At 44.1% G+C, this 23959-nt stretch overlaps 1 protein-coding gene across 3 annotated transcripts in view; it reads right to left on the bottom strand.

Moving 5' to 3' along the window:
- Positions 1-1812: 1812 nt before the first annotated feature.
- Positions 1813-23959, bottom strand: part of REXO5 (RNA exonuclease 5) — a 29560-nt gene continuing 7413 nt past the window's right edge. For all 3 annotated transcript variants that reach the window (XM_058157636.1, XM_058157638.1, XM_058157637.1), the window contains 16 exons: positions 22899-22986; positions 21162-21269; positions 18759-18847; positions 18005-18120; positions 16224-16362; positions 14235-14329; positions 11992-12094; positions 11263-11354; positions 9660-9744; positions 8889-8999; positions 8605-8742; positions 7734-7826; positions 5721-5940; positions 4741-4919; positions 3226-3335; positions 1813-2108 (listed from right to left, as the gene is read on the bottom strand). In XM_058157636.1, the coding sequence (XP_058013619.1) occupies positions 2036-2108; positions 3226-3335; positions 4741-4919; positions 5721-5940; positions 7734-7826; positions 8605-8742; positions 8889-8999; positions 9660-9744; positions 11263-11354; positions 11992-12094; positions 14235-14329; positions 16224-16362; positions 18005-18120; positions 18759-18847; positions 21162-21269; positions 22899-22986 (1839 nt within the window). In that variant the 3' untranslated portion in view covers positions 1813-2035. The remainder of the gene's footprint in view (positions 2109-3225; positions 3336-4740; positions 4920-5720; positions 5941-7733; positions 7827-8604; positions 8743-8888; positions 9000-9659; positions 9745-11262; positions 11355-11991; positions 12095-14234; positions 14330-16223; positions 16363-18004; positions 18121-18758; positions 18848-21161; positions 21270-22898; positions 22987-23959) is intronic.

Below are 23959 nucleotides of genomic sequence, written 5' to 3'. Positions count from 1 at the left end.
AAAAACAATAGGACAGGAACGGTAGGTAGGCACGTTTGTGCGTTTATGCACGCCCCTTATGGTCCTCTTAGGAATGGGGTGAGGTCAATAGTAGAAAGTTTTTGGTTAAAGCTTTTAGGATTATGGGAAGAGACCACAGGCCCAGGTAAAGTATTCCAAGCACTGATGATTCTGTTACAGAAGTCGTATTTTCTGCAATCTAGATTAAAGCGGTTGACATTAAGTTTAAATCTATTGGTTGCTCTTGTATTATTGCAATTAAAGCTGAAGTAGTCTTTGACAGGAAGGACTCAGGAAGGACTCCGAAGACTCAGGGCGGCTTACACTATGTCAAGCAATAGTCTTCATCCATTTGTATATTATATACAAAATCAACTTATCCATTTGTATATTATATACAAAGTCAACTTTTATTGCCCCCAGCAATCTGGGTCCTCATTTTACCTACCTTATAAAGGATGGAAGGCTGAGTCAACCTTGGGCCTGGTGGGACTAGAACCTGCAGTAATTGCAGGGAGCTGCTGTTAATAACAGACTGTCTTAGCAGTCTGAGCCACAGAGGCCATCTGTGGGATGGGAAGCTATAGTTGCTGTGGTTCACTGGACAGGTGGTCCCCGAATTACAACGGTTCACTGAGCGACCAAAGTCACAACAGCACCAGGAAAAAAAGCGACACGACCGCTTTTCACACTTATGACCTAGCAGCATCCCCCCCCCCCCGCGTGGTCATTTTGGGTCAAAATTAGGATACTTGACCACCGACTCGTATTTATGACGGTTGCTGTGGCCCCGGGGTCACGTGATCCCCTTTTGCGACCTTCTGACCAAGTCAATGGGGAAGCCGGATTCACTTAACAACCGTGTTACTAATTTAACAACAGTGATTCACTTAACCATTGTGGCTGTTCTGACCTCGGCTTCCCCCAAAAAGCACACGAAGCAGACTCCTGGTCCCGACAAAACACCTTTTATTTTAAAAAATAGTGAATTCTTCTCATTCACATCCAGCAAAGTCTTTAAAGGGAGAATTTACAGTCACAGATCTTATCTGGCTTGGAGAGCTGCCAGGCCGATATCTTCAAAACTTGGCAAAGAGTCTCCGAGAGGCACAAACCGGTTAGGTGAACTAATTGCCTCCTGCAAACTCCACTCCGCTTTCGCTCCTCTTTTATTCCCTCTGGGAGGGGCCATTCATCGTCCACCTGTGGCCTTACTCCCAAGTCGACCCTTGTTCTTTAGCTGTTCCCTTCGTCTGGCAACTCTTCACATGTGCACACTGGGAACAGGCTCCAGCTGTTTGTCTGCCTCACTGATGTCTAACTCCGAAGGCAGCTGATAACTGTCAGACGGCCCTGGCCCCCCCTCTGCCTCTGACGCAGAGCCCTCATCGGAGCCTTCCCCAGACTCTAGGACTGGCCCACGTTCCTCCCCAACTTCCGCAGTGTCCAAATCTGCTTCCAGCTCCACTGGCCACTGGCGGGCCCCAACAGTGGCAAGAAAGGTCGTAAAAAGGAGCAAAACTCATTTAAGAACCATCTCGTCTGGCAACAGAAATTTGGGCTTAATTGCGGTCGTAAATCGAGGACTGCCTGTAAAGGGAATAAATTTCGTGGGGGTTGAGCTGTTCTGTCCTCTCTTTTTTTTAATAAAAAACAATAAATCTAAAGCCAAGCCTTTGAAACGTTCCTGTCCAGAAACGGCACGGAAACTTTTAAAAAGTCAGGCTTAGAGGCTGAATTCAGTGCGAACTGCCATCTTTTCTGTTGCTTCCCCCCCCCCCACTCCAAAACCCCACCCCACATCTGGCAGCGTGCAGGGAGCCTTTTTAAAAAAAAAAAATGTTTCCTGCATTAACAATGGAATCGAATTCTTTAGATGATTGGATGCCTTAAAAAAAATAATTAATACTTTTTTTTTTTTAATTGCTTGGCAAAGCTTGGAGACGTTCAGGATACTTGAGCGAGATGGGAATTTCCCCCCACCCATGAACCCACCCACCCCCGTAAAATAATAAAATGGGGGCCCTAGAAGCTTTTAGCAGGACGTGGAAATGCTCTTTTCGCCTTTGATTCCAAAAAGGCTGAGGCCGCTAAGAGAGCCGGTGAGCCTGCAAGGTAAGTGAGAAAAATCTGTGTTAGATTTCTTCAGCTAACGTGCTTTGCTGCTTCTTATTAAAGCTCTTTAATAACGTGAATTGCAGGAACAGAACCCCGTCCCCAAACTGAGCAGGTTAATTTGAAATTACAGGTGGTCCTTGTTCATTTAGTGACCAAAGTTACAACGAAGTTTTTCACACTTAACAACGGCTGCAGCATCTCAGGTGGGTGGGTGGGTGATGTGATCCTCTTTTGCAACCTTCTGACTGGCAAAGGCAATGAGGAAGCCAGATTCCCTTAACAATCGTGTGACTAACTTAATAAACTGCCATGATTCGCTTAACAACGGTAGCAAGAAAGGTCATAAAATAGGGACAAAAACACACTTGTGTCTTGTTTTGGGCTCAATTATGGTCCTAAGTCGAGGACGACCTGTACTTGATCTACCCAGTAAACCCATTTATTTGGTGTTTGTTTTGTGTTTCTAACTGCTGGATTGCAGCAAAGCTATCGTATTTTTCGGAGTATAAGATGCTCCGGACTATAAGACGCACCTACCTTTTTTGGGGAGGGAAAAAAAACTTTGCCTCTGCCTCCCAGCAATTTGCTTCCTTGCAGCAAATAGCCTGCTTTAGTACCATTTTCATTTTCAGCACAGCCTGATTAGCACAAGGAAAAAAAAAATCTGCCTCCCAGCAATTTACCTCCTTTCAGCAAATACCGTGCGGCAATAGGCCATGGCAATCCCTGCAGCCTGAAACAGCTGAGGGTTGGGAGGCTGATCCAACCGACAATCAGCTATTTGTGCTAATCAGGCTGTGCTGAAGCTGAAATGGGCTGTTTGCTGCAAGGATGCAAAGGCCAAAGGGTGGGGGCCAGTGGGTGGGCGGGGCTACATTTGGTGTATAAGACGCACCCAAATTTTCATCCCCTTTTAGGGGGGGGGGGAAGTGTCTTATACTCCGAAAAATGCGGTAAATCAGGACAGTAATTTAAAAAACAAGCAAACATTGGTTCTCTAAGCATCACTCCAAGAAAGAAGAGATCCCAGATTAACAATCCCAGGTGAAATAAAGATTTCTTTGTGGGGAAAAAAAAGAGAGAGAAATAATAAGATTTTTGTTTCACCTGTTGGTGCCCGATAACAAAACGAGGCAAAGTGTATTCTCGGGAACTCGTTCATAGAGTGTTTTGACTTTCCGGTCCAGTTTCTTGATGGCTTTCTTTAAACCAAGTTCCTGCGGAGAAACGATATAAAGGCTTCCATTGAAAGAGAGCAAACCAAGAAAGTAAGAAGGACGCAGGAAGTCATGGCTTCAAGAAACTCAGTGTTTTAACATTTCAGTTCAAATGTCAACACTGGTAATGAAACGTCTGGGAGAAAATCACCAAGCTCAGAGAGCCCTCAGTCGTCCTCCTTCCCCTCCTCAGTCTCTTTTTTTTTTTTATTACTTTTTTTTTAATATTACAAACAAAAAAGAAAATACATTTTCCACCCTTGTGCTATACATAAAAAAAAGGAAGATTTGGGTCTTCGGATATGTCCTCATGATTGCCAAAATCCACGTTCTCGAGGTACAGGTACCGAGGCGTCCAATGTTCCAAGCGCATAGTCCACGAATGGTTTCCAAGTCTTCCAGAAAATATCTTCTTTATACACAGCACTTCTAATTTTAATATCACATGTCATTTTATCATTTAAAGCTAATTTCCACATTTCAGAATTCTATTCTAAAAATCACATCTAGTTTCCAATATCTAGCTATTATAATTCTACCTATTATAATCATAATTCTAATCAATTCTTTTTCATATTTTGTTAATTCTATTTCCTTAATTACCAACAATAATATAGTTTCCACTCTCAGTGTTATTACTTTCCCCATCATTTCAAATATCATTTTCTCCAATTGTTGCCAAAACTTTTTAACCTTATCACATTTATACCACATATGTTCGTAAGTCCCCAATTCCATCTCACATCTCCAACATTTTTTACTAATTTTTTTATCCATTTGTGACAATCTTACTGGAGTCAAATACCATTTCCAAACAACTTTGTAATTATGCTCTTTAATCCTTATAGATAAAGTTCTCATAATTCTACTATTTCAATTCACATTCCAATCTGACTCTGGTATTTCAATATTAAGATCTTTTTCCCAATTTATCCTCATCACTCTTTGTAGTTTTTCATCAGAGTTTATAATCTTATAAACCCTGCTAACGAGTCCCTTTAGCCCAACCCTCCTCAGTCTCTTCCTCTCCACCAACCCTACTCCTAGCCCTGATGATGCTACCTAGTTGGGTAAGGAAGCGTCTGCGAGAAAAACCACCAAGCTCAGAGAGCGCCAAGGACCCCTCGGGCCTCCTCCTTCCTCTCCTCTTCCCCTCCTCCTCCAACCCAACTCCTAGCACTGATGATGTTGCAAAACTCAACTATCCTCTCGCTTAGCGCTGGAAATTTGGGGGGGTCCGTTACGGTCGTAAGTCGAGGACTACTGTCGTGCGCTTTAACGGCTGCGCCCTCCAGCGCTCAGCTGAAGCTTCACTCGTCCCAGAACTGAAAGGGAGGCCTCCGAATCTCGCTCTCCTTCTGCCACCTCTTGCAACCTTGGCTCCCTAAAGACCAGGGGGGCTCACCTGATCCGAGGGTTGCTGCTGCTGCTGATTCTCTCGCACTTCTGCCCCTCCGTGGCCCTTTTCGTTCACCAGACAGGCCCACTGGAAAAACGTGGGCGATGTGAGGGCTCTCCGGCTCCAAAAGGGGCTCCCTTGAAGGATTTGGAGGGCCTTGGAGACGCACTCCGGGCTCTGGAATTCTGGCAGGGAGACAACCCCCCCACCCCCGAATAACGCAAATTAATACATTGGGAAATCAGATCAGTGGCCTTGAAAATCGTGTGGGAGACAGCCCAGGTGAAAACAGTTTCAATTAAGACATTCCTTGTAATTTCTTCTCCTTTCCTTTCCTTCCCTCCCTTCCTTATCCATTCCCCTCCTTCCCTTGCCTTCTTCCTCCCTTATCTATTTAACTTTCCTTTTTCTTTTCCTTTCTTTTCTTCCCTCCCTCCCTTCCCTTGCTTACTCCCTTTCCTTCACCTCCTCTCCCCTCCCTCTCTTATCCATTCACCTTTTCTTCCCTCTCTTATCCATTCACCATTTCCTTTCCTTTCCCTCTCTCTCTTATCCATTCACCACCTTTTCTTTCTTTTCCTCCCTTCCTCCTTCCCTTGCTTCCTTTCCTTCCCCTCCCTCTCTTATCCATTCATCTCCTTTCCTTTCCTTTCCTTTCCTTTCCTTTCCTTTCCTTTCCTTTCCTTTCCTTCTGCTTGCTTGCTCCCTCTTTCCCTTCCCTTCTCTTCCCTTCCTTATCCATTCCCCACCTTCCCTTCCCTATGACCAACACAAATAGGTCATAAAATGGGTCGTGTGGGTCGAGGACTAGCTGTAAAGAGTGAGGGTGCTCCAGGGCTGTGAAACAGAAAAGATTTTTAAGAGACAAAAGAGAAAAACAAGCGAGAGAAGAACTAGAAGAGAGAACTCAAGGGTCTTAATCCACAGGTTATCTCATGCAGCAATACTGTTTTTGGGGAACAGTCCTTATTTATGGCCACACTTACTCAGAAAGCAGTAATCCCTCTGTCTTCCGGTCTGGAGATCTCTTGGCCAAAAAATGGAGCGTAAACCTTTCAAAGGGCCCAGCCGTTCTTGCAGTTCCGTCTCCCCTTGGCATTTCCTCAATCCAGCCAAGTAAAGGATGCCTTGGTTTTCGGGATCTCTTTCCAGCTCTTGCAATAGCATCTCACCATCAAGGGTCATCTCGGTGATGGGCCTTTGAACCTTAGACGAAGGAAACCAAACGGGACAAAAGGCTGGTAACATTGGTTGGCCTATACCAGGGAACCTTCCTGCTGCACTGGGCAGGATGAGTCCTTGGTCTTGGTTCACCCTCTGTCTTAGAACAGAGTAGAGTAGAATAGAGTAGAAGAGTAGAGTAGAGTAGAGTAGAGTAGAGTAGAAAGTAGAGTAGAGTACAGTAGAATAGAGTAAAATAGAGTAGAGTAGAGTAGAGTAGAGTAGAGTAGAGTAGAGTAGAGTAGAGTAGAGTAGAGTAGAGTAGAGTAGAGTAGAGTAGAGTAGAGTAGAATAGAATAGAATAGAATTCTTTATTGGCCAAGTATGATTGGACACACAAGGAATTTGTCTTTGGTGCATATGAATAGAATAGAATAGAATAGAATATAAACTGTTTTGAAACATAAACTGTTTATATTTACATAAACTGTTTATTTGAAATAGAATATAAAGTTTTGAAACATAAACTGTTTCAACTCCTACCCTCAAAACGATGCTATAGAGCACTATAGAGCACTGCACACCAGAACAACAAGACACAAGAACAGTTTTTCCCCGAAGGCCATCACTCTGCTAAACAAATAATTCCCTCAACACTGTCAAACTATTTACTAAATCTGCACTACTATTAATCTTCTCATCGTTCCCATCACCCATCTCTTTCCACTTATGACTGTACGACTGTAACTTTGTTGCTGGCAATCCTTATGATTTATATTGATATATTGACCATCATTTGTGTTGTAAATGTTGTACCTTGATGAATTTATCTTTTCTTTTATGTGCACTGAGAGCATATGCACCAAACAAATTCCTTGTGTGTCCAATCACACTTGGCCAATAAAAAAAAAATTCTATTCTATTCTATTCTATTCTATTCTATTCTATTCTATTCTATTCTATTCTATTCTATTCGAATAGAATAGAATTTTTCATTGGCCAAGTGTGATTGGACACACAAGGAATTTGTCTTCGGTGCATAAGATAGATAGATAGATGATAGAACAGAACAGAATAGAATAGAATAGAATAGAATTTTTCATTGGCCAAGTGTGATTGGACACACAAGGAATTTGTCTTTGGTGCAGATGCTCTCAGTGTGCATAAAAGAAAAGATACCTTCGTCAAGAATCATAAGGTACAACACTTAATTATAGTCATAGGGAAACGGTCAATATAAATCTTAAGGATACCAGCAACAAGGTTACAGTCATACAGTCATAAGTGGGAGGAGATGGGTGATCGGAACGAAGAGAAGATTAATAGTAATGCAGACTTAATAACTAGTTTGACAGTGTGGAGGGAATTGTTGGATAAACCACAGTTTATCAATAGAAGAGAATATTTGTAGTTCAGGGTTGAACTGTGGGGTCCTTGGTGCTCTTTGAGCTTGGACATTTTCTTGTAGACATTTCATTACCCAAACAAGGTAACATCATCAGTGCTAGAAGGGAGTGGGGTTTGCAGGAGGAGGAGGAAGAGGAAAAAGTAGAAAAAGTAGAAAAAAAAATAATGATTATAGATGATAATCAATAGAATCTATAAGCTTTCCTTTCATGAAAGCAAATACGATTTTAAAAAAAGAGTACAATTATGCCAAATTACAGCAGACGAATTGCAGCCCTGCTTTTGGCATCCCGTTAGGAGAAAATGATCTAAACCGTCGCGAAGTCTATACTACTTTAAAGAGAGAAATGAAGGTTCCTAAGATGGTTTGCAGACTACCTGCATGCCGTTTGCTCTCCAACCTGGAATTTAAAGGTGAGCGATAAGCCTACCTTGATGGCAGATCCTCCAATTTCTGCTCCGTTCAGGTCTTCCAAAGCCAGTTGTGCACCTTCCAACACTTCATATTGGATACAGAGATGGGGCTTTGGAAGAGACAAAAAGGGGGCCCAGCAGTTAAACAAGGAGTTTGGTGCATCCCAATATTCAGATCCTTCCTTCCTTCCTTCCTGCTAAATTCCTTCCTTCCTTCCTTCCTGCTAAATTCCTTCCTTCCTCCTTCCTTCCTTCTAAATTCCTTCCTTCCTGCCAAATTCCTCCCTCCCTCCTTCCTGCTAAATTCCTTCCTTCCTTCCTGCTAAATTCCTTCCTTCCTTTTCCTTCCTTCCTTCTAATTACCTTCCTTCCTTCCTCCCTCTTTCCCTCCCTCCCTTTTTCCTGCTAAATTCCTTCCTCCTTCCTTCCTTCCTTTTCCTTCGTTCCTGCTAAATTCCTTCGTTCCTGCTAAATTCCTCCCTCCTTCCTTCTAATATCCTTAATTCCTTCCTTCCTTCCTTCCTTCCTTCCTTTCTTTTCCTTCCTTCCTGCTAAATTCCTCCCTCCTCCCTTCTAAGTATTCTAGCTGTTCTTCTGCCCTACTGATGTCCGACTCCGAAGGTAGCTGATAACTGTCGGACGGCCCTGGCCCCCTCTCTGCCTCCGACGCAGAGCCCTCATCAGAGCTTTCCACAGACTCCAGGACTGGCCCAAGTTCCTCCCCAGCCTCCTCACTCTCTGAGTCTGCTGCCGGCTCTGCTGGCTGCTGGTGGGTCACAACATAACCAGAGATGGGAAGGCGGAGAGAGAAATTCAGCAGCCTAGCTTTTCCCCTCTGGTATTTGCACTGGCCACTGTCCAGGACAGCAAAATGGTTTGACTACTTGCCTTAAACGTTTCTGAAATGACCCGGATCGTCTGAATGTGGCCACATTTCCTAAAGGCTTTGTTCACCGTCTTCAGACAAACGTCTTTGGTCAAAGGGCCTACGTAGACGGTCAGCAGGTCCGAAAGCTTGGTTCTCATCTAGGAAAAGGGAGGACGGCACTCACAAATGGAACCAACAAGTCCTCGACTTACGGCCACAACTGAGCCCAAGACGCCTGTCGCTAGGTGACAACATTTGTTAAGCGAGTTTTGCGCCGTTTGGGGAATTGGGAAGATCTGCTTACCTTTGAAGTGGTTTCTGCATGGAGGTCAGCCGTGATGTGCTTCGAATCCAAAACCAATTGAATTACGTTAACGGGAGATTTCGGAATCTCTTCCAGGGCTTTCTGGAGAATCTGAAAAGGGTAAACAATGGAATCGGGAGACATTCTGGAGATCTTTGCCTTGAAGAAAGGCACGATGCTTAGAAAACAAATGCAAACAGCGTTAGCACTGATGTTGTTACCTAGTTGGGTCATGAAATGCCTGCAAGAAAGCAACTAAGTTCAGAGCGCTCCAAGGACCCCTCAGTTCTTCTCCTCCTCTTTTTCCTTCTTCTCTTCCTTCTCCTCTCCACAAGCCCATCCCCTATTCTAGCCCTGATGATGTTCCCTAGTTGGATCATGAAATGCCTGCAAGAAAACCATGAAGCTCCGAGAGCACCAATGACCCCATAGTCCTCTTCCTCCCCTCCTCCTCCTCCTCCTTTTCCTCTCCTCTCTTCCTTCTCCTCCTCCTCCATCCACAAAACCACTCCCTTCTAGCCCTGATGGTGTTTCCTAGTTGGATCATGAAACATCTGCAAGAAAACTACCAAGCTCAGAGCGCATACAGGACCCCTCGTTTCAACCCTGGGTTACAAATATATTCCTTGATTCGTACATATAAACAGGCCCCCAAAATTATCCACGATAACTTGGTTTGCAACGGAAAGAATCAGCTCCGTATTTTTATCAGTTTTGTAAAATTGTAACTATGGTTAGAGAAAAAGCAACCAAATACTATTCGTAACTCACTTGCTCATTGAAGGAAGCCGTCTGATTCTGAACCTTATTTTGTTCTCCCAGAAGCAATGTTTTTCCACGGAAATTGGCTGAAAGGCTAAAAGACAAAGACGACAAACCAACATTAAATAAACTTGGACAGGTACAGTTATTCCTCGACTTACGATGGCTCATTCAGTGACCATTTGAAGTTAAAACGACACGGAGAAAAGCAACTTATGAGCGTTTTTCATTCTTATTTTAATTTTTTTTTTTAACATTACAAACAAACAAAAAAAAAAAAAGAAAATACATTTTTCCACCCTTGTGCTATACATAAAAAAAAAAGGAAGATTTGGGTCTTCGGATATATCCTCATGATTGCCAAAATCCGCATTCTCGAGGTACAGGTACCGAGGCGTCCAATGTTCCAAGCGCATAGTCCACAAATGGTTTCCAAGTCTTCCAGAAAATATCTTCTTTATACACACCACTTCTAATTTTAATATCACATGTCATTTTATCATTTAAGGCTAATTTCCACATTTCAGAATTCCACTCTCTTCGTTTTTCATTCTTAACGACCGTTGAAGCATCCCCCTGGTCACGTGATCGAAATTCAGATGCTTGGCAACTGGCATGTACTTATGACGGTTGCAGTGCCCACGGGTCACGTAATCCGCTTTTGCCACCTTCTGACGAGCAAAATCAATGGGGGAAGCCAGATTCACTTAACAACCGTGTGAGTCAGTTAACAAATGCAAGGATTCACTTAACAAATGTGGCAAGAAAGGCAGTAAAATAGGGCCAAACTCACTGAACAACTGTCTCGCTTAGCGGTGGAAATTTGGGGCTCAGTTGTGATCGTAAGAAGAGGACGACCTGTAGTGGGAATGGGGATTTTGCAGTATCCTTCCCCAAGAGTGGGGAAGGAATGGAGATTGTGCAGTATCCTTCACCAGGAATGAGGATTTTGTAGTATCCTTTCCCTGGAGTGGGGAGGGAATGGGGATTGTGTAGTATCCTTCCCCAGGAGTGGGGAGGGAATGGGGATTGTGTAGTATCCTTCCCCAGGAGTGGGGAGGGAATGGGGATTTGCAGTATCCTTCCCCTGGAGTGGGGAGGGAATGGGGATTGTGTAGTATCCTTCCCCAGGAGTGGGGAGGGAATGGGGATTTTGTAGTATCCTTCCCCAGGAGTGGGGAGAGAATGGGGATTTTGCAGTATCCTTCCCCTGGAGTGGGGAGGGAATGGGGATTGTGTAGTATCCTTCCCCAGGAGTGGGGAGGGAATGGGGATTGTGTAGTATCCTTCCCCAGGAGTGGGGAGGGAATGGGGATTTTGTAGTATCCTTCCCCTGGAGTGGGGTGGGAATGGAGATTGTGCAGTATCCTTCCCCTGCCACACCCACCAAGCCACGCCTGCCAAGCCACACCAGTCCACCAAGCCACGCCTACAGAACCGGTCGTAAAAATCCCACCCCCGGACTCTGTGCCTTGCAATTTTGAGTCCGTGGGGCGGTGCCTATTTTCTCCATCTCCTTTCCAGAAGTTCTGCCAGGGGGTCTTTAAAAAGTTTGGAGAAGAGACCTCAGCATGAACTTTCTCGAAGCCAAGAAAGTGGTATTTACCCTCACCTGGAGTCGTTTTGTTCCGCCCTGACAATGGTCTCTGTCTCTCCCATCTTCATTTGCTCGGACAGTCTGGCTTCCAGATTCAATTCTGCAATCTAGGGTGGGGGGGGAAAAAAACACCCCTCTCCAATATTACAAATTATTCTCCTGCACGTTTTGCTTCCTGTCAGTTCTTCAGATTGTTGGTTAAAGGCCTTATTTCCAAGGGTGAAATGCTCCCGGTTCGGACCGGATCGCCCGATCTGGTAGTGATGGCGGCGGTGGGTTCGGAGAACTGGTAGCAAAAATCCCTGCCCCTTCCCCCTGCCCCGCATGCCCAGCTGAGCTGCGCGATCATCAGAGGGGTTTTTTTTAAAACTTATAAAAGCACTTTTTCTTCAGCCAAAAAAAATGCTTTTAAAAGTAAAAAAAAAAAAAAGCCTCTGATGATCGCGCGGCTCAGCTGGGATCATCAGAACCCTTTAAAAGCATTTTTTTCTACAACCTCTTCAGCCGAAGAGGTTGTAAAAAGTTTTTTATTTAAAGCCTCTGACAATCCCAGCCGAGTTGCCTGACCGTCAAGAGGCTTTTAAAAGCATTTTTTTGCAACCTCTTCAGCTGAAGGATAGGAACGATTTCTGGAGGCCAGCTGTTCCACTGGTTAATTGTCGTCACTATTAGGACACGGTCAGTGTAAAGATACATTTATTCCTATCCTTATACGACCGTCTTAAAAAAAGCTAAGGGACTTACTTTCCTCGGTCCTTGTCGAATGAAATACTGGGCCAGTTCAAGGGCGCACTGGGCGTCTTCGGTGGGATCGTGGCCCAGTTGGGCCTTGTTCTGAATTTCTTTCCTAATAAGGAGAAGGAACCATGCAACCGGTACATCCATGAGCATTTATATACTCTTATTGTGTAGCAAAAAAGCAGGTGGATTTAGGTAGAATATTTGTAGCTCAGGATTGAACTGCGGGGGTCCTTGGTGCTTTTTTTTTTTTTTGTGGACGTTTCATTACCCAACTAGGTAGTTTCATCAGTGCTAGAAGAGTGGGGTTTGCTCTCTGTTTATATACAAGTGTGTTGATGCAGCTGTTCTCGCTGGTTTCTTGATTCAGAGGTTGTTGACTGTTAGCTTGGTTGTCTGAGTTGGTGGTGCCTTGATTGGGGTACGGTCAGTGATGAAATCTAAATTTTTTCCCTACCGGTTGTGGGCGTGGCTTGGTGGGTCATGTGACTGGGTGGGTGTGGCTATGTAGTTATGTGATTGGAGGGTTCAAAAGACAAAAACTCACTTTAACCATGTCTTGCTGGAGCAGGGGGTTGGACTAGATGACCTCCAGGTCCCTTCCAGCCCTAGATTGCTGTGCTCTTTCAAGGTATCCTCTGAAGCTGCGTCTAGTGTCAGGTTTTGTGGTCCTTCCTTCCTCTCCTTTTTCCCTCCCTCCTTTTCTTTCTTTTTTCTTTCTTTTCTTTCTTTCATTCTTTCCTTCCTTCCTTCCTTTTTCCGCTTTCCCTCTTTCTTTCTTTTTCTCCTTTACTTCCCTTTCTCCCATTCCTTCCTCCCTCCCTCCCTCCCTCCTTCATTCATTCATTCTTTCTTCCTTCCCTCCCTCCCTCCCTCCCTCCCTCCTTCTTTCTTTCTTTCTTTCTCTTTCTTTCTCTCTCTCTCTCTTTCTTTCTTTCTCCTTTCCCTCCCTTTCTCCCATCCCATCTCATCCCTCCCTCCCTTCCTCCTTCATTCATACATTCTTTTTCTTTCTTCCCTCCCTCTTTTTCTTTCTTTCTCTCTCTCTCTCTCTCTCTCTCTTTCTCCTTTCCCTCCCTTTCTCCCATCCCATCTCATCCCTCCCTCCCTCCCTCATTCATTCATACATTCTTTTTCTTTCTTTTTTCCGCAGCACTCCCCAACCCCCTGTTTTTGGCCTAGCATGGCTTGGGGAAGCTTCCTGGGAACAAAAACGGACTCCCAATAGATAGTAAAAAAATGCTTTAAAAAGTAAAAAAAAGTTCCAAAGTTCGTGGGGCACAGCTGATTGTCGGAACCTTTTTTTAAAAAAACTTTTTAAAGCATTTTTTTACATTAGGCATTTTCACTACCAGTTTGGGAGGACTGCCCCGAACCGGTAGCATTTCACCCCTGGGTACAGTTTACTTCTTGACTATTGGTGTAGGGTTCATTTTGGGGTGCATCTCTGCTCATCTGGACGTTGATTGATGTTTAGAAGGTATTTGGCTGTCTGTTTTTTGACTTTTGTTTATGTCTTTTTCTTGAATGGTATGTAGATGTCCTTTATCTCTATGTGCCTGCTGACGGCCGAATGGTTTGAGTCTTTCTAGGAATTCTCTAGTGGTTTTGGACATGGCTTGGTCTAGACCAGGGGTCTGCAAACTTGGCTCTTTTGTGGACTTCAATTCCCAGAGTTCTCTGGGAGTTGAAGTTCACAAGTCTTAAAAAGAGCCAAGTTTGCAGACCCCTGGTCTAGAATAATCAGAGCTTCCAAGTTGAAACTATGGAAAGTGCAGCACTGATGATGTTACCTAGTTTGGTAATGAAACTTCTGCCGCCAACCTCAAAAATCACCAAGGACCCCATAATCCTCCTCCTCCTCCTCCTCCTCCCACCTTTTACTTCTCCTCCCCTCCAGAAATTCCACTTCTCTTCTAGCATTGATGAAGTTACCTAGTTTGATGATGAAACATCTGCCAGAAAACAACCAAGCTCAGAGACCGTCAAGGACTCCCACAAGCCAATTTCAATTTGGGGAATTCTGGGAGTTTGAAGTCTACAGATCTTAAGAATTGCCAAGTTTGGACACCCTTGCCCTAAGCAGATATATTTTTGTAGATAATTCTTGAATTATCCATCAACAACCCTATCCTTCCTGGGAAAGAATTCAGGAATATCCTAATTGAAAAGTGTGAGGAGACATGTCCGCAGGCCCAAACCTTCTTATGTTTATGTTTGTTTATGTTTATTTAAATTTTTATACTTACCCTAAAACAGCAGCTGCTAAAAATTTCAGCTTGAACCTTTTCCCCCCCTTCCGGGCGTAGAGAAGCGAAGTGTCTATAACGTTCGGGTGAATCATCTGGAAATATGAGAGGGAAAAAGGAAAGACGTTTCAAAACACGGTGTTTTAAAACGAAGAAACAAACCCCCCCCCCAAAAAAAATATGACATTTTGACCATCTCCAGGGCATCCTGGAGTTATGACCGTTCCTTTCGCGACTGTTACAAGGGCGCTGGGGGAAAAAAAGGGACTTATGGTCCTCATGCTTATGACAATCCGCGGAACATTTCCGCAGTCATGTGACCAAAATCCAGGTGCTTGGCATCTGACATGTACTTATGATGGTTGCAGCATCATGGGGGGGGTCATGTGACCGCCATTTTTTTGGAGGGGGGGGGCTTCCCAGCTGGCTCCTGATCAAGCTAAGTCAGTGGGGGAAGCGGGGCTTGCTTTAACAACCCACGTGATTCACTTAACAACGGAAGCGATTCACTTAACAAACATGGCAAGCAAGGTCATCAAATCGGGCCCAACTCCCTTACCACAGCCTTGCTCAGCAAGGCAAATTCTGGTGCCAAAGGTGGCCGTAAGCTGAGGACTACCTGTCTGTGAAACTTTCAAACGGGGATCCGGAATGTTCTGGCTTGGCCCTTTTAGGCGGGGGGGGGGGGGGTTGGGGTCTCCAAATTTGGCAACCTTTTAAAGCAAGGGTCTGCAAACTTGGCTCTTTTAAGACTTGTGGACTTCAACTCCGCGGGCCGCGGTGTGGCTCAGGCTGTAAGAAGCCTGTTATTAAAACACAGCTGCTTGCAATTACTGCAGGTTCTAGTCCCACCAGGTCCAAGGTTGACTCAGCTTTCCATCCTTTATAAGGTAGGTAAAATGAGGACCCAGATTGTTGGGGGGGCAATAAGTTGACTTTGTAAAATATACAAATAGAATGAGACTATTGCTTTACACACTGTAAGCCGCCCTGAGTCTTCGGAGAAGGGCGGGATATAAATGTAAATTAAAAAAAAAAAAACTCCCAGAGTTCCTCAGCCAGCTTTGCAGGCTGAGGGACTCTGGGAATTGAAGTCCACAAGTTTTAAAAGAGCCAAATTTTAAAGAGTTGTAGACTTCAATGACTGGCTGAGGAATGCTGGGAGTTGAAGTCCACAAGTCTTTTTTTAAAATTGATTTATAATATAAAACACAAAAATACAAAAGCAAATAGGAAAAATAGGGGAAGGGGAAGTGTAGAAAAGAAGGGAAAAAAGGAGGGAAAAAAAACGGCATTGATTTCCGGACTCCCTCTGGTGCAGTAAAATAAGACAGTAACATCAAAGACAGTAATATCGAAGGCCAGACAAGGAATAATGGATGGAAACTGAACAAGGGGAGATTCAACCTGGAAATAAGGAGGAATTTTCTGACAGTGAGAACAATCAACCGATGGAACAGAAATTGCCTTCAGAAGTTGTAGGAGCTTCAAAACTGGAAGCTTTCAAGACGAGACTGGACTGCCATCTGTCAGAAATGGTGTAGGGTCTTCTGCTTGGGTGGAGGGGTTGGACTAGATGACCTACAAGGTCCCTTCCGACTCTGTTAATCTATGAAATCTATGAAACCTCAACTTTTTACTTTTCCATAATACCATAAACTAGCCATTTGTATAGCAACAAACCTATCTGATAGGTAAACACCCAAAATCAAAGTTTCATTTCCCCCCCCCACCTCGAGCACAAAGTCCAGAAGTGGTTTCCAAGTGGAAAAAAAAGTAATTGTGGGTTTCCCCACCCCCCCTTTGACCAAAGCAGTCCATTTAGCCGTCTCTGCTGAGTCCGTCCATTTTGGCAGCCGTCCGTCCACTGTGGGAATCAAAGCGTCCTTCCATGTTTGAAGTCCACAAGTCTTAAACGTCGCCACGTTTGGTGATCACTGCCTTAGGCCAAGACCTGGTGGGTTGAGACAGTGCAATACATATACTCACCTCTAGAGCTCGGAGATCAGCATCTAAGGAATGGCCCACTAAAATGGCATCCGGGGGCAGAAGATTCCTTAATCGGGTCTGGATTTCTGCGAGGGTCGTTTGCACGGGGCGTAGCAGCTTCTCCGTAATGCCGGAGTAACTTCAACATGCAAGAAAGAGAACGTTTTAGGGCCGTCGAACTGACACGTTCCAACGAGGGTCTTACTTATGGGACCGCCTACTGCTACCGGTGGTTGCCTCCCACCGACCCATGCGCTCTCACAGAGAGGGACTCCTCAGGGTGCCGTCCGTCAAGCAATGTCGGCTGGCGGCCCCCAGGGGAAGGGCCTTCTCTGTGGGGGCTCCCACCCTCTGGAATGAACTTCCCCCAGGACTCCGTCAACTGCCTGACCTTCGGACCGTTCGCCGCGAGTTGAAGACATATCTATTTATTCACGCAGGACTGGCATAGAATTTTTAGTAGTTTCTAATATTTGGATTTAAATTTTATGATTTTAAATGGATTTTAATTTGGCCTTACATTTAATAAGTTTTTTAATTACTGTTTTTATTGTGCACTTTTTACTGTTTTATCGGGCTGTGAACCGCCCTGAGTCCTTCGGGAGAAGGGCGGTATAAAAATTTAATAAATAAATAAATAAATAAATAAATAAATAAATAAATAAATAAATAAATAAATAAATAAGAAAGTAACAGATTCCAGCCAGGGATGAAATCCAGCAGGTTCTGACAGGTTCTGACGAACCGGTAGCAGAAATTTTGAGTAGTTCGGAGAACCGGCAGCGGAAATTTTGAGTAGTTCGAAGAACTGGCAAATACCAACTCTGGCTGGTCCCAGAGTGGGGTGGGAATGGAGATTTTGCATTATCCTTCCCCCAGGAGTGGGGTGGGAATGGAGATTTTGCAGTATCCTTTCCCTGCCGGGCCCACCAAGCCACACCCACAAAACTGAGAGTAATAAAAAATTGGATTTCACTACTGATTCCAGCCCAGATAATGATACCGGTACGGGTAATCCTCGACTTATGACCACGACTGAACCCCAAATTTCCATTGCTAAGCGAGAGAGTTGTTAGGAGAGTTTTACCCCGTTTTACGGCCTTTCTGGCCACCGTTGTTAAGTGAATCACTGCAGCTGCTCAGCTCGTAACACGCTTGTCAAGTGAATCTGGCTTCCCCATGGATTTTTTGCTTTGTCAGAAGGTTGCAAAAGGAGATCACATGAGCCTGGGATCCTGCAACCCTCAGAATTACATGCCAGTTGCCAATGTCTGAATTTTAATCACATGACCGTAATGATGCTGCAATGGTCATGACAGTGAAAAACGGTCGTAAGTCACCTTTTTCAGTACCACTGCAACTTCGAACGGTCACTAAATGAATGGTTGTTACGTCGAGGACTATCTGCATAACTATAGAGCTGTGAATTCCTAGGGAGATGCCTTCTTAACCCTCTTCCTGTCGACCAAACTGTCGAAGCTTCGCTGCCTCTTTCCTCTCTGGGAAGCAGCCCCTCCCTCCTCGGAATCCAGACTACATTCCACTACACTAATCCCAATCACCCTCCCATTCCCTCCTGCATATACTCCCAGGATGCTACATGTAAAAGTTTAAAACAAACAGATATACACACACACCTGATCCAAATATGTGGCTTGGCCTTAAAAAAAAGCTGTATCAAATGGAAGAACCCACATTTCAAGCCACTGCGGTAACCCAAACATTCAACATTCTGGATAGTGTCCCAAGTTTTACGATGGTTGTAAGTTTAAGCGACATACCAGGTAAGGTAATTCCTGATTGGCCGTTTCGGCTTGACAAGCTCGTTCATAACGCACTGACCGGCGGTGTCCACCACGGCAATTTGGGTGAGTTCTGACCCTTTATCGGTGAGACACTGGTCAAAATGAGAAAAGGTGAAGAAAGGTTGATGGTTCTATGCGGTCCCTTGCCTGGCTCCCTCCCTTGATATGGTGAATGGATGGGATTCCTGCGAATCCCTTGGACTGCAAGGCGATCCAACCGGTCAGTCCTAGAGGAGATCAACCCTGACTGCTCTTTAGAAGGCCAGATCCTGAAGAGGAAACTCAAATACTTTGGCCACCTAATGAGGAGGAAGGACTCCCTGGAGAAGAGCCTAATGCTGGGAATGATGGAGGGCAAAAGAAGAAGAATGGGACGGCAGAGAACGAGGTGGCTGGATGGAGTCACCGAAGCAGTTGGCGTAAGATTAAATGGACTCCAGAGGATTGTAGACAACAGGAAGGCCTTGAGGAATGTGGTCCAAGGGGTCGCAATGGGTCGGACACAACTTTGCAACTAACAACAACAACACCTCTCAAATTTAATCCTTTCCCTTCCTGGCTGGAGATGAAGTTGGGGAGTTTTGCATGCACTGTCACAGATTAAATCTGTACTCTGAATCAAGAACTAAAGACTCAAAGAGAAATCTTTTATAAGCAAGAAATCATTTCTTATTTACTGAGATCCAACCTTTCCAACGGGAAGGAGAGTAACACGACACTAAATAAATACCATTTCGCAATCCAGTCCAAAGAGTGGGCTGTTATCCGTAACTGGACCGTTGCAGAGAGTCTGGACAAAATGGCTGCGGTCACCATAACCTGGAGAGGCAATGAACAAATGTCATATCTGAAAAAGGTGCGGAAAGCTAAAAAAAAGTGCAGCCCCTGGATCCTAGACATGGATTATTGTTACCATGGTTTCTCACGCAGTCAGACAGATGCCTAGACTGGCTCTGGCATTTTTATCCACCTATCGAGCCTGTCCCAAGAACATGTGAATGTCTGATGGCCTTAAAAGTCTCGTCGTAGAATGTAAGCTGTTCCAAGTAGAGCTACCTTTTGCAACTGACCGATGGTGAATTTGTCAATGCCGATGGCGTTCAAATGGTTATATTTATTATTAAAAGCCATGGTGGCGCAGTGGTTAGCATGCAGAATCGCAGGCTAACACTGCCCAGGGCCAGCAGTTCGATTCTCCCCAGCTCAAGGGTGACTCAGCCTTCCAACTTTCCAAGGTGGGTAAAATGAGGACCCAGATTGTTGGGGGCCATAGGCTGACATTTTAAACTGCTTAGAGAGGGTTGCAAAACACTGTGAAGTGGTTTATAAGTCTAAGTGCTGTTGCTATTAAATTTATTTGTCGCCTATCTCGCCCTGGGCCTATACCAGGGGTGAAATGCTCCCGGTTCAGACTGGATCGCCTGATCTGGTAGCGATGGCGGTGGGTGGTTCAGAGAACCGGTAGCAAAAATCCCTGCCCTCCCCCACAGCCCATGCCCAGTTGAGCCACGCAATTGTCAGAGGTTGCTTTTTTTTTTTTAACTTTTAAAAGCATTTTTTCGTCAGCCGAAAAAATGCTTTTAAAAGTAAAAAAAAAAAGGCTCTGATGATCGCGCAGCTCAGCTGGGATCGTCAGAACCTTTAGAAGCCATGTATCATCAATGATACATGGATTGATTATTAATGTACAGTAATTTTTGAAGATATGAAATTAAAAATTTTTAAATGATATTGGGGATGCTCGACTGCCATTTCAGGAAGAAAAGGAGAGAGGAGTAGAAGGAGGGAAGAAAGTAGGTAGGAAAGAGTAGAGAAGGAGGAGGGGAATAAGAAGGTTAGATAGGGTGGAAGAAGGGAGGAGTGGAGAAGGAGGAGAGGAAGTAGTAAAGTGAAGGAGATGAAGGATGGGAAAGTAGTAGAGGGTAGAGAGGGATTGTGAAGAAAGGAAGTGGCAATCGGGCAGGCCTAAATCAGTAATAAATAAAAATTAATGATTAAGGATGGATAATAGTTTGTACATAAATATGATGTTGGAAAATGAAAATAAAAATTATTTATATATATATAAAAAAAGAACTTTTAGAAGCATTTTTTCTACAACCTCTTCGGCTGAAGAGGCTGTAAAAAATGCTTTTAAAAGGCTTCTTTGGCGATCCCAGCTGAGTTGCCTGATCATCAGAGGGTTTTAAAAGCATTTTTTTACAACCTCTTCCACCGAAAAGGTTGTAGAAAAAATGCTTTTAAAAGTAAAAAAAAAAAGTTGGCCATGTCCACTCAAGTCACATTACCCCACCACACACACACCAAGCCACACCCACAGAACCGGTAGTAACAAATTTTACATTTCACCCCTGGCCTATACTCTAAGAGGTTCATAACCATAAAAAAATGAAGAAATTAAAAAAAAGAAGAAGAAATAAAAAGGATGCTAGAAACCTAGACTTGTGGACTGGGAAGAAAAAACACCAGCTTAGAACTATCATACTGTTACTCTCTTGGAAGGAACAGACAATCGAACGAAGACCATAGTTTGATTTATCTATATACTACTAAAACGTTCAATCTGGTGACCTTTAACTGGGTGAAATGGTGCATCGTAGAACAATAGCTTTTGATCCAAATGGGTGAATGCGTCCAAAGTTCAGGACTCAGGACTCCCGAATTAAATTTGGAGAAGTTGTGACTGCTATTGCAATCACGTGATCTTCGGTTTCAACGTTCTGTGACAGTTTCCCAGGCACTCTTGCAATCCCTCCCTCCCTCCACCATTCAGGAGCAGCCACTTACCTGCCGGCAGGGCAGGGCAGGGCAGGGCAGGGCAGGGCAGGGCAGGGCAGGGCAGGGCAGGGCAGGGCAGGGCAGGGCAGGGCAGGGCAGATTTCCAATTCTCCCTGCCAGATTCCCACAAAAAACTCAATGGGGAAGCCAGTGGGAAATCAGAAGTAGCTTTTAACTTCCGCTGCTTTTTTGCCCGCCTGTGGTCATATTGCTTCTCCATTTAGGCAAGGGCATATCTCTGAAACAATGACCCAACAGGACGCAGGTAGTCTAGTTCTAACTATTAAAACTATGACCTGTCCCTCTTCTAGGCATCTAGAATTTGATCATAAATGTGGATTCTAAGACAGCTTACCTTCTACAGGGTAATCATAGACGCGCATCTCCTCGCGACTTAAAATATAACTGGAGAGACGGCAGCCCTTTTCTGCGTGTTTCTGAATTACGGGAACTTCACTCCTCTCTGAAACCAAGGAAACAGTTGCTCTAAGTATTTGTATTAGCATTTTTGCCCCTTGTCTGTCAGCAGTCGCTTCAATGTGTTCTGAGAAGACAGAAGGGGGCTTTTACATGTCGTTCGATTTATTTAGATTTATAACTGCTGCTTATCCACCAATTCAACGGTTACATGGCAGCCGCCGGTATAATCAAAGCAAAATTAAAGCGTCATTAAAACAACCACAATGCCTCTTTCAGAAACGTTAAACCAAATAACCGTAAAATAAAATCAAGCTGCAAGAAGACCAGCAATAATAATACTAACAACAACAACAATAATAATAAACACATTGTTGTGTCTTGTCCGCTCTCACCGCAGCCGGGGTCTGCTTATCTGCTCCCGAACACGGAGGAATGTATGCCTCCCGGCCCCAGTCCTGGCTCCATGCCCAGACAAGCTGCAGAGGAGGGGGCACCTCCCGGTCTCAGCCCTGGCTCCATGCCCAAGCAGGCTGCAGAGGAGGGAGCATCCCCTGGCCCTAGCCCTGGCTCCATGCCCAGGCAAACGGAGCAGCTAGACCCCTCCCCCTCCTCCACAGCATGTGAGCCTGAGGAAAGTTTATTTCCAACAGCTGCTGATTGGAGTGACCCTCGCATCAGAAGATTGGATAGGCGGAGGCAACAGAAGGAAGGGAGGGGCAGGCCTTAATGAGTGCTGAGTCATGGAGCCACACCCCATGGCCTATATAAAGGATCTGCTTTCTGGCAGTCTCTGAGTCAGGCAAAGTCGAACTTATCTTGCTGAAGTCACTTACTGGTCTCCTGCCTGCTCTGAGGACTTTGCTAGGACTTTGGGCAGAGCTGCGGAGGCACGCCTGATTTGGATTTCCCTGACCCGGCCGTCAGCGGAGGAGTGGGACACGACACACATATTCATTCTTCACATATGCTGATTTGTTGTTTAACAATGTTCTGCCTGAGAGTTTATTCTATTTATTCTCTGCTTGGAAACGAAGCACTTTAGAAATAAGGGACTGTTCAAATGAATCCATTTTAAACAGCCCAATTTTACTAAGGGGTACAATTTTGGCTACTTTTTTTAAAAGTCAGCTGTGGTTTATAAAAGGCCAAATTATTTGCACGAACGTACATGTTGTAGACCATACAGGTAGTCCTCAAATTACGACCATTTGTTTAGTGGCTGTCTGAAGCTACGACGGTGCCGTCCGAAGTCCAGTTCTCATACTGATGATCAATTCTCACATTTAGGATTGTGGTGTTCCCTTAACAACCATGATGGTTTGTTTAGCAACTATTGTAAAAATGTCGTGAAACAGGGTCAGACTGAATTTACAACCCTGGGGTCCCACTCGACTTAGAATAGAATAGAATAGAATAGAATTTTTTATTGGCCAAGTGTGATTGGACACACAAGGAATTTGTCTTGGTGCATATGCTCTCAGTGTACATAAAAGAAAAGATACGTTCATCAAGACTTATGACTGGAATGACTTTCGGTAGAAATTCCAACCACAACTGCGGTCATAAGTCGAGGATTAGCCATATGCTTTGCACTGCAGCCGTATCTGCCTGGATTTTCAGAAAATATCAAAGGTATGGAAGAGGGAATTGAAAAGGAATATATTAACAATACCTTCCTTGCTGAGCTGTTGACCGTCGCTTGTGCCCAATCCACCAAGTTTTTTGATAAAGTCACCAGAAATGGCAGGCAGAGAGAAACGCTGATAAAAGACATAGAACAGAAGCCAAAAAAAAAAAAAAAGATAAAGAAAATGACATAACACCATATTCCTTTCCATATATTCTTGTCAGAGGAAGGGGGTATTTGGAACCTTCTGATGAAAGTTGCCTTGCTTAACAACGGCAGTTGTATATCAAAGACTACCTGTACAAAGACACCCCATCAACAATGATCTGATCTACCAATTAAAGTATTGAAGCGGGCAAGAGACGATGGATAGATGATTTCTCTTTTTTGCTGTTGTTCTGATTTGCTTCTCCTTTTCTCTCTCTTTTTTCTTTTTTAGATAGGTGACATGACTAGAAGTTAGGTAGAATAGAAAGAAAAAGTCTTTTAATAAAGGGTGACATGATTAAAAGTTAGAATAAGGGATAGACATAAGAGAAGGGGGAATATTAGTGCATACACTTTTATACAATGAAAGTAATAACGAGAAAATATGGAATAACTGCACAATGACAGATTGCAACTTAATATAAATGTGCACCATTAATAGAAATATATAAGTTGAATGAATGTAATAACTATGATTAATTCTACTAGTTTTATTTGTATTAGAACGTATGACACCCAGGTGCCACACTGTTCACGCAGTGATTTGATTGGTAAAAAAAAAAAGTATTAAAAAACAACAACAACAACTGATCTGGCCTTGAAACAAACAAAAAGGGTAAAAAAATGGAATTACTTAAAGCAGGGGTCTCCAACCTTGGTAACTTTAAGACTTGTGGACTTCAACTCCAAGAGTTCCTCAGCCAGTCCACAAGTCTTAAAGTTGCCAGGGTTGGAGACCCCTGACTTAAAGAGTAATTGCAAGGAGATCCAACCGGTCAGTCCTAGAAGAGATCAACCCCGACTGCTCCTTAGAAGGCCAGATCCTGAAGAGGAAACACAAATCCTTTGGCCACCTAATGAGAAGGAAGGACTCCCTGGAGAAGAGCCTAATGCTGGGA

The sequence above is a fragment of the Ahaetulla prasina genome, chromosome 14 (genome assembly GCF_028640845.1).
Source record: "Ahaetulla prasina isolate Xishuangbanna chromosome 14, ASM2864084v1, whole genome shotgun sequence".
Classification (NCBI taxonomy): domain Eukaryota; kingdom Metazoa; phylum Chordata; class Lepidosauria; order Squamata; family Colubridae; genus Ahaetulla; species Ahaetulla prasina.
This window is presented reverse-complemented; position numbering and strand designations above follow the sequence as displayed.